The sequence below is a fragment of the Mytilus trossulus genome, chromosome 13 (genome assembly GCF_036588685.1).
Source record: "Mytilus trossulus isolate FHL-02 chromosome 13, PNRI_Mtr1.1.1.hap1, whole genome shotgun sequence".
Classification (NCBI taxonomy): domain Eukaryota; kingdom Metazoa; phylum Mollusca; class Bivalvia; order Mytilida; family Mytilidae; genus Mytilus; species Mytilus trossulus.
The window spans coordinates 42,329,728-42,340,865 of NC_086385.1; the positions used below are offsets into that span (position 1 = coordinate 42,329,728).

Below are 11,138 nucleotides of genomic sequence, written 5' to 3' on the forward strand. Positions count from 1 at the left end.
TCTATCACAAGGAAACAAAGCTGCAAAACGTGTGGCTTTTGTATTTGATTAAGATAAAAGTTCAAACGGCATTGTAAGTAAAAATTTACTTTTGTGTACGAGTTTTTTGTTTAATGTTTTGTTTTAAACTGACCAACGAATAACTCGTGTTCGAAAATGAAATGAAATATGTTTTTGATAATCATGGTCCACTTCAACTGTGAAATAAGTGTTTGGTCCATATACATCTTTCCGTAAAATGTGGCTTGCTAACTTTCCAAAGAAGAATATAAACTGTATTAAATAGAACACACGTCGTATCTGTTTAAATTTTAGTAAAGACGTAGTACGCATATGTTTGTAAATAAACTCTTCAAAGATACCCGGTTTAAATTTTATATATACGCAAGATGCGAGTTTCGTATAAAAAAATTCATTAGTGACGCTCGAATCCAAAAAAGTTTAAAAAAAAAAGACAAATAAAGTACGAAGTTGAAGAGCATTGAGATACACAATTCTACTGTTCATACAAACACGTTTTTGTTAGAACTGTTCATACGCGTTTTTAACATGCAAGTTCTCATGAGATAGACGAGTGTTTGCATCTCTGTTTTCGGTTTGTATTGGCCGAATTCCATCCTTGTTGTCATTGCCTTTTTTTTTAGCAGTTTTTGTCAGGAAACTTACCGACAACTGGTTTTCGTCTATTTCATTATACACACGTTCCTCTAAATTGTATGCTTGAGAATAGTCTTTGATAACTGATTTTTTCTTTGTCTTGCCTTTTTTATTCGTCCTTTTCTTTATCATATAAATTAAACACAATATCAAAAAAAGGGATACCAAGGACACAGAACCAACAACACCGTAGAGTATTGCCTCGTTCTTCTCTTCTGAAAATATAAATCATATGGATAAAATACAAGAAAAAAAAAAGGCACACAAAACACAAACTTAAAAAAACTAAAGACTGAGGAACACGAAAACCATGCACAAACAAAGGGTTAGTCTCATACACTCCATGAAGGTTATCAGATTTCGTTCCACATACTCAACCCTCATGTTGCTAATGTAAGTGCCAATACGATATTAAGTATATTCCATTGTGTCACTTTTAAAAGAAAGGAAATTGTGATCACGAAGATTGGAACGGCCAACAAATTCGTTATGTTTTCAAGTTCATTTGAACTCTTGGTCAGCAACAATCCTAAATCAGGAAAATTATGATAGGAACAACTAGCCCCGAATACCATACCAACGGTTTGATATAGTCTCCGTATGTAGGTGCTGCTATACTTTCGCTACATAACAATTAAGCATTCCTACATAGATATAAAACAATATAACAGATCACCTGGTAAATACTATGAGTCTTTATACTAGACTTTTAGCGGGAATCGGCGTTTTAAGTTACCTTTCATGCAACACATAATTCTTATCAGATACTTAAAAAAATATGTGCACACATTTTTATAAACATCAATAGCAAACTTACTTATATTTAAGTTAAACACACATATATACAATAAACTTACTTAAGATTTTAAAATCAACCTCCCGCGTTGTATTACTGTCTCCAATTTTATTTCGAGAAAACATTCTGAAACTGTATGAACGATCTTCATGAAGATTGCCTATCGTCCAAAACATTCTGTTATTCAAAGTTGTGGGTAAAGTTTTCACTTTTTCCCATCTTTTATTTCCTTGCTCACGATATTCCACAAAGAAGGATTGCTTGAACCCGCCATTGAAATTTGTTGTCCATTCCACTCTGGCTCCGTTTGCAACAGGAGCGACGGTTACATTTAAAGGCGGTTCAGGAGTACCTGCAATATGACATATTAAGTATTTATTTCGCAACATTGAAAAGTTTTATTGCAAAACTAATATAGAGTAAATTTAAGACGCAAAAGCCTTCATCAAATAGAAATCTAAAACTAAAATATATCTTACCGAAAATGAAACAAGTGTCATATCTATAATTTGGTACAGGCATTTCCGTCAGCAGAAAATGGTTGATTGAACCTAGTGTTATGGCTTATTAAAACATTGACTGATAAAAAAAAAGTGGCATAAAATTCCATTCTATTGACATCAGTAAAAATTTGAAATGATCATATTGTAGTAAAACATGATCTTTATAAGACTCTACATGAATGTAAATATACAAAATAAAAAGGAGAGGCATTGGTATTAGGAATTGATGTGTATGTGTACTCTGTAGGTCTATTAATCTAAACTTGTATCAAATGCTTAACAAGAACTATCTTTAAAAAAGATATCCGACGTATTTAAATTTGAGTATATGTTTAAAACTGAAAATCATTTCGATAATTTTCGGAAGCACTATGACTTAATGATACAGGACCTCCTTACTGAAATCTCCAATCTAAATGTAGCTACAAGAAATTCTTTACTAAGTCTGGTTATATTAAGGCAATAATATATAAGAATAATGATTGTGATGACACCTAAAAATTCTATTTGTCAAAAAGTCCAGTGCAAAAAACTAGAAACAAAAAAACATTTACTACTGCTTACATTAAACTTAATTCATGGTTAACAAAGCTAGAAACTATTGGTAGTATGTCTCGAATAAACAGCTGCCATGGATGCAAAGAGCTATTGTAGAAACACTTATTTTAATAAAACTATAAATCTTTGTAACATCTAGTTCAAATATTTATAGTCTTTCACTTGCTTTCCATCACGATATAATTTTCGGGACGTTTTTACAAACACAACCAAATCACCTACCATGACAGCATTTTGTCAAATCACAGAAAGGATGTTCGAGCATGCGTATTATGTTGCCATAGTTGAGCGTCCTTAAGTTCAAAGTGCACAAACCGAAACTATACCGACTACGTCGGAAAAAATATTCTTCTAATGCATGCTAAAAGTTTCACCCTTATTTGGACAGTATCTAATAGCAATCATCATAGATACCAGGATTAAAATTTATATTTACGCCAGACGCGCGTTTAGTCTACATGGGACTTAAATTATTAATTGTTTTCTACTTAGTTGGGAGGGAGAAAAAAACGCTTAACGCACACATTACATATATGTCCACCATTTATAGCAAGGCTTATTATTAAAACATATTAACACACTGGCTTATTCTTAAACTTTTTTGTAATTCGGCACTTTTACTGTGGAAACCCATTTAATAATATGCAAAAATTTTAAAATTTGTCCTCGGATTGAGATTTAAACTCTTGTTTATCGACCATTAAACAATATTTTTCAAAGAATGATAATAAAGAAAAACATGTTAAAATGTATATGAAAAAAAAACTTTAGACTAATGAAAAAATGCTTACCTGCAGAAAGTACTGATATCTTGTGCACGCTTTGTCCAAAATCGTTCTTTGCTTTAAAAGTGTACGTGTCAATATTGTCATTTGCAAGCCGCTCTATTTTCACTGTTATTTTATAGCCTTTTACTTTTATCTCTGTTCCAAGAAACCGATCCATTACTGAAGTATTTTCTTCTATAAGTCTAAAATTACTTCCAAAAGTGATAGGTTGACTCCTTCCATCAAGGACTTCCAATTTGGTATATTTTGGGATACTGAAGATGTTCACGACCAAAAAAACGTAACCAAGGTATGTACCATATACTTCGTCAACGTTGTCAGAAACAAAAATAGGCTTTCCTGAAATATGAAATTGACAAAAAAATACAGAATGAAATGGGGAATTGTGTCAAAGAGACAAAAAAGGGAACCAAAGAGCGACAAAATTAATATGACACCAAGGGTTGAAAAAATCCACACCTGGAGGTGGGCTTCAGCTATCCCATTAACAAATAAACGCCGAAACATACAAATGACTCACAATTATTAAAGCTCAAAAGACTATCACAGCCTATACTTTCATATTTTATGACAGGCACAACAATGCGTCGAATAAATCGTATGTTACCAACCCTCCCCTATTCTAGCCAGTGTAAACTATAAGAAGAAAAAAAACACGCATAGTCGTGCAAGACTTAAATGATGAAATGTATTCTACTTATCGATTCAAACAGTACATGATTGAACAATTCAGAACAAACATTACAAAAAGGCATTTCTCAGTATTTGAGGAAAAATGATGTAACTACAACCATACAGAAATTCGTTTAAATAATCCTTATTGGTGGATTACTATTTTTTTTACAGCTATGACATTCCTATTTGTTCTCCGTGTTGTCCAACAAATTTCAAGCGAGTTTTACTATACCTTCAACTACTAAATACACCTCAGCACTTTGTTTCACAACACCGTGACTGTCAGCTATACCGTTACTAGCAGTACATTTATAATAGCCATTATCTTGATATCCAGAGTCTCTTATTGTATCTGTTTGTAAAGTAAGAGAACCAGTTTGATTCCCAGACATAAAACGGATGTGGTCACCATAGTATGACTTGTGTTCCCATTCATAGAAGGTGTATTTTTCAGGAACTCCTTTCACTTTACAGACCAAACACCTTTGTTTCGTGTTTTCTGTATAATTTGTGTACATTATATCTACTTTCGGGGAGTCTGTAATATAATAAGAAGTTAGGAAAAGACGCTTTATGTCAAACAGAGTGGTACATACATGTAAATGTGTTTAACTCACGACATTTAAGATTACGATAGAAATAGCATAAAACTTATTTAAATTCACTTTGGCATTTTGTAGCACTTATTATCGAGACAGGATTATTGCTGTTTTGTTTTGTTTGGTCGTAAGTTTCGTTTGTAGTCTTTTGTATAACATTGGTTATCGTTATATTGATTTGCACTTTTTTCTCCACCCTTTAAGTCGAAGGTTTTCCTTCGAAGTATACTTGTTACTTCGGTATATTTTCCTATTTGTTAAGTTAATTGAGAGTTGTGTACGAGTAAAATACCCAAGCGATAGATTTTTGGCATTCGATGCATTATATGTTTATTGAAAAAGTGTAGACATAATTGAAAATTTAATTAAAAAAGGCACTACAGAATGTTTGTGACATAGTTGTAAAACTGTTTATTTTGTCCGATCAAGTGAGTTTTTTTTAAATACATTACCTATGTTTTGTTCGTTCTTGTGTTTAACTGTTACTACACTGTCTCAGGTAAGGGGAGGATTCGGATCTACCTAGCATGTTTAATCCCGCGACACGCTGTATTCTTGTGCCTGTTCCGAGTCAAAAACCTGTTATTCAGTGGTTGTCGTTTGTTGATGTGTAACATATATGTATTTGTTTTATTTTCATTTTTGTACACACATTAGGTTGTTAGTTTTTTCTCGTTTGAATTGTTGTTTATTTGTCATCGTGGGGTCAATAATAGCTAACTATGCATCATGGTCTTCATTTATTGTTGAAGGCCGTGCCATAACATATAGTTGTTAGTTAGCATGTCATTTGATCTATACTGCTTAGGTGTTTCATTGGCAATCATACAACATCTTCTTTTTTTATATCTGAATTGTGCTTTACCAATGTATTTTGTATTATCTTCACAGTTTATATTTGAAAGCATATCATACTACTTATACAGGTTCACGATGTATGTTTTTACGCGGACGAATTATTTGCTGATTAAACATTATTTTATTCTTTCGGTCTGTATATTCCAATTAGCCAATTTGAATATCTTATTTTTGTAATTCAAAATTCTTCACTTGATACATTTTACCCGAAACAAATTAAAAGGTGAACGTTTACAAAAATTATTACAAAAGTAATAAATAATGGAGTAAATGCCTACACATAACAACAACATTTGTGTCAGCTTTTCCACTTCCTATATAATTGGTTACCACACAAGCATATAGACCTGCATCTTTCCTTTGAATGACGTCTATGTGAATTGTAGACAAAGTTGAAATAAGCCGTTTCGTCTCAGATATCTTTGCCCATGTATAATTATAAGGTTCCGGGTTACTATCAGCAATACAATGAACTGTCAATTTATTTCCCTCCTTTATTAATAATGATTTCCCAACTTTACCCAAGCTCACCTGTGGTGCATCTTTAAAATATGAAATTAAAAGAAAATAACACCAAACATTAAAAATTGTACGTCAATAGTTAATGACATAACATGACAAAATAAGATTTTATTATCTAAATGCACCCTTTAAGAATTTAATTTAATTTACTTTCTTCAATGACCTTGAAAGAACAACACATACACATTAATATGTGTTATACAGTAAATAAGTGAATATGTTTTCAAAACATCAAAGTCAATTTGCAATTAAAAGAACACAGACATTGAGAAACTGCAAACTGCATTTTGTAACTTAAACAAATTTATTTTTGCTTACGATTTATTATCGAGACTTTCAAAATAATACGGCGAATATAAATCGTCACTTTCATTCATCTTAATTATCTTTATCCAGAAAATTTGAGAATCGAAAAAAAATTGATTGCCTCGAAATGGTTTAAGTAGGACTGTACGCGAAAGAAAGTATCCGCGAATATAAGTTGGTTTACAGTACATGTATATAATCGTAATCCTAATTGAGCTATAACATGTATAATGCATGACCTGCAAAGTCATTGTGTCATTGAATTAAAATTATCATTTTCTTTTTGGAAATATATTGTCATCCCTTTTGATTCGAAAAAAAATATGTAATGCAGACTTTGAAAATGGTGTATACTAAGTGCTCTCTTGAAATATATTAAACGTAGCAACAAAAAAACATGCATTGGAATACATAATATGAGGAGAGAGTGATCTGCATTATCGAATTTGAAAACACGAATTGAAAATCAGAATTCGTTTTGATATCAAAATGATTAGAATAAGTAATATAAATACTTTCAGTGATCATCTTCTTTTAATGTTTTTATCCTTAACATAACACACCATATAAAGATGACATATAACTAGACCATCACATTAGACTATTGTGTCTGATTCTAACGATATAACACTTTTCTGCACTTTCCTATATTTAGGTTTCCTGTTGTACAATGGGTAATACCATGTTTTTATGTTACCACGAGGGTTGATTGTATTCTATTTCATAATCAATATTGTTTTAATACATACTTTCCTTCCTTAATTCAATTATGACAGTCTACTTCAAAATAAACAACGAATGATAAGCACATGAAATAGTTTAATTCAAAATCAGTTTCCAAAAAGTGCAATTCAACTAAGAAAAACAATCAAGCATTAACTGCACGTGATTTATTCAGTCTCATTTTTTTTAACATGCATCAACACAAACATATTTTATTTAATAGAATGTGCTTTGTTCGTTTATGTTCATATCTGAGAACGAAGCAATACTAGATGCTATGGTGGAACTGTAATCCAAGCAATGTCAATCACATAAAATAAATTTCAGCATTCTTTCAATATAAAACATGCTAGCGTTTACTATTTGTATTTGTTTATTCGATAATTAAAAACAAAAACATAATGCAATCTCATTTATGTAATATATTTGTATATATAATGAATGACCTTAAGAGGATACAAATACTCACACAAAACCATAACATTAACAGATTGAGAAAGTGATACATTCAAAGCAGTACTAATGGCCTTACAGGTATACCGACTCTGGTGGTCTGTATGGTTTAGGATGACAGTTAAATTTACAGTACTTGAATTACTTTCTTTAATGATGTTTCCATTCTTTTCAAATCGCAGAATCTCTTTAGGTTGGCCACTTTCCACTACACATTGTAATTTTAATTCTTCTCCTTCTCTTTTTTGAACAGTGCTTTGCTTTTCAATGTTTTCTATTCTAAGATTCTTTGGAGGTTCTATCAAGGACATTTAAAAACAAGTAACATTTTCATATACTATATTGAAAATACTGCAATAATATGATTGGTCAAGGTAAATCAAATTAAAATTTGTTATTCTTTTCCAGAAAAAAAGTAAAATAAATGAAGATTAGTTCACTGCAAAAAAAAAAAGGAGAACAAATCTACATGAAGACTGTCATTCACGAGTTCCAAATTTTTTACCGGTACAAAAAAAGAATGCATAAGGAATATAATGTACTTTGAACTATATTGGTTTACTTTTACAAAATATTTCTTGGATAGAGAACCGTCTCATTGGCATTCATACCTCATCAAACAAGAAAACAGTGTATTGTATCAAAATTATCTATCACGGATAGGTATACGTTTTGTTCTTTGTTGAAGGTCTTATCACAATAGAAATGACTGTTAAGTGTTCAAATCTATGTCATGTGCATATATGATTAACTGGGAAGCATACTACGCCTATATTTGTTCATATAAAATGCAAACACGTACATTGACACTACTGTTATAGTTAAAATTACAGTGTAACATATACATAATTCAAAAATAATCAATGTATTGCTCCCGAGGTTAAAAATTACTGAAACATATACCCGACTCGTCTAATATTCGAGAAAGCCATTGGCATGTTTTAGAATACATGTAGTTACTTACTTCCTATGAGTAGGTTAAATTCATGCTGATATGCTACGTTCTTGATGGATACAGTACACTTGTAGATTCCTACGTCTGAAGTTTGAAAGTTAGAAATTTGTAGATTGTATTCGCCTTTTCGGGGGTCACCAGTAATACTGATTCGGTTATCATCAGTATATACCGTTCTGTCTTTTGATATTGGGGGCACACGTCCCGGAGCAAACCAATTCATTGATGTGCTAGCTGAATGGGTTGGACATTTCAAGTTAGCAGATCCCTTAATAGTCACCAGTACATCTAGTTTTGCACATGCTAATAATAGTACAAAATACTTTTGTATTCAATATCAAGTAGAGTAGTCGTTATACATTTGTAGATACAATATATTGTTATGTGCATTTTCAGCTTCATATTTACTGATGCTTTTAGATATAAAAACAAATATATTTTTTAGATAACATTTTATGTTAAAAAACATCGAGGGCATTGGTTAACATCAAATCAATCGAATACTGATTCGTCTAAAAAGGAACGAAACATTATTTATTGGCATTTTTGTTTATAATGACTGATAAGCGTTTAAAACATTGGCTTTGTCCTGTTTGTACTATCTAGTTGTATTATCTCGATCCATTTTGTATATGTATATATAAAGTAAATAGTTACTAACTTAAAGGAACATACAGTTTTTTTCACCGTATATGCCTGAAATAAGCGTTGTATAATAATGGCATGTGATCATATTATGTTTTTACGTTCAGGGAGTTCGCTTCTCCGTTTCAAAGTTATTAACATTTTAAAACATAAGTTTATATTGGTAAGGAATTTATAAAGATATCCAAAAAGCAAAAAAAAATATATAGGTCACCGTGCTTGTTTTCGAGATATGAGCCATTGAAATTTTGGCGGGAAAATATTCTCTCTTGACTTTTCATAGCTTTATCATTGACAAGTTAAAGTTCTCAAAAACTGTTAAAAAGTAATTAAAATTTTATAAGACTTTTAAAGATGGCTTATCATTATACAAATAAAAGAATTTCAAAAAGAAAAATGGGGGTCACCGGTACCTTTTTTTCAAGGCATTCAAATGGATAAATCCAGAGGATTCCGAAAATCTGACAAAAAATCAAAAACATGACAATCCAGCTTCCTTAAAAGATAATATATAATTTTATCAAGGTTTTTTCGGGTCATACCTATACATGAAACGTATTCCTCTTAGTTTGATATTATAAAAATATAACCTTTGTATGATGTCGATACAAGGATATATTGACCTGGAAGAAGTATATTGACTGAGGCCGAGGTCGATATACTTCTTTTGGGTCGATATATCCTGATGGCTTTATTTGTCATATTTTTACTATTCGACCATATTTGTATTAAAATTGTAATGTGATGTCGTTGGAATTTTATAAATATCATATAGTTTCCTTGACAATAACAAAACAATAGTTGTTATTTCATTTACTTTGTTGACATCTAATGCATTTGAAGATTTTTTCGTCAAATAATTAATCACAGATATCATTTGTGTCAAAACGTAAACAATATCATGAAACTCAATACATGACGTCACAAAATATATCGGTTTTTAGATATTCTAAAAATAACCGTGATATATGCTTTTTGCAGTGCAATATGTTTTTTTTGCTATCCGTCGTTTTATCTCTACCTCAGAAAGTATTGTTTAACATGGGAATATCTCTAAACGAATCTAATTTGTTTAAATATACGAATTAATAATATGTATTTATATCAGATATTAGATTACACATGCCTTCTACATATCCGTAACATCATGATGGCATATGTTATAATATAATACGCATATGCATGCTTTTGACATAGATTTAACAGTATGCATCCATTGCAATGTGACCATTGTCACCATTTTGGACCGTTAAAAGAATGTTCATATAAGGTTTATATTTATATGGCGTTAATGAAATAGACGTACTGTAAATAATGCTTTATTAGGCATTGATAATAAAAATTATATTTACATGTATCAATTGTTGACCATATAATCAGTAATATCATGTTTTCCATAGTTTTCATCTCCTGAAATATGCAAAAAGGACAACGATAATCGTTTTTGAGTCAGAATATTACTGTTTATTCTGATAGTATAAGTCAAGGGATGATTTTCCACAAATTGTTGGTCATTTTGCTGTGGCAAAAAAGGCGTGATAGTTTAATGCTAGCGCAAACAATAGCAATACAATTTCACTTGTTAGCACGACTTTTCGGGGTTTCTAAAAAGTAAAACAGTAGGGTCCGATTGACGATAATGCAGTATTGATTGTCTACTTGTGTTAACATGGAGTAATTAGGTAATAACATTGACCTCTTGATATCTAAAAACATATATTATAAAATTAATAAAAACATTTGAAATAAACGAGGTTTTTAAGGAAGATTTCTTGTCTCAACAATACATGTACATGAAGTTCTGTTATCCTAAATATCTTTTCTTTATTATGTTAATTATACAGTTTCTAAACAATTGTACTTTTGTTTGCTTGCAAAAATATTTTTTTCGTAAATAGCAGATTTTTGGTCAAATAGTGAAAGTAAATTACACAGCTTGATGTTGTAGCAATCACATGTTGATCCTGCTTTTGAAATAATAGGCCGTCATTTATTTCATAACTAAAATTATTTATTTTAGCAGCTGCAGTATGCATGTACATGTATATGAATTCCTTTTGTCTATTATTGAATGTGTAAAATAGTTTTGAGGGCCTGTCA

At 31.0% G+C, this 11,138-nt stretch overlaps 1 protein-coding gene across 1 annotated transcript; it reads right to left on the reverse strand.

The window, feature by feature from the left end:
• Positions 1 to 502: 502 nt before the first annotated feature.
• Positions 503 to 10,454, reverse strand: LOC134695003 (hemicentin-2-like). The gene is made up of 8 exons (XM_063556129.1): positions 10,391 to 10,454; positions 8,403 to 8,696; positions 7,455 to 7,736; positions 5,713 to 5,976; positions 4,210 to 4,515; positions 3,306 to 3,641; positions 1,515 to 1,805; positions 503 to 872 (listed from the first exon to the last, which is right to left on the reverse strand). Exons 1-8 carry the CDS (start codon positions 10,443 to 10,445, stop codon positions 523 to 525), a joined length of 2,178 nt encoding a protein of 725 aa, XP_063412199.1. The 5' UTR covers positions 10,446 to 10,454; the 3' UTR covers positions 503 to 522.
• Between the last annotated feature and the right edge of the window lie 684 nt (positions 10,455 to 11,138).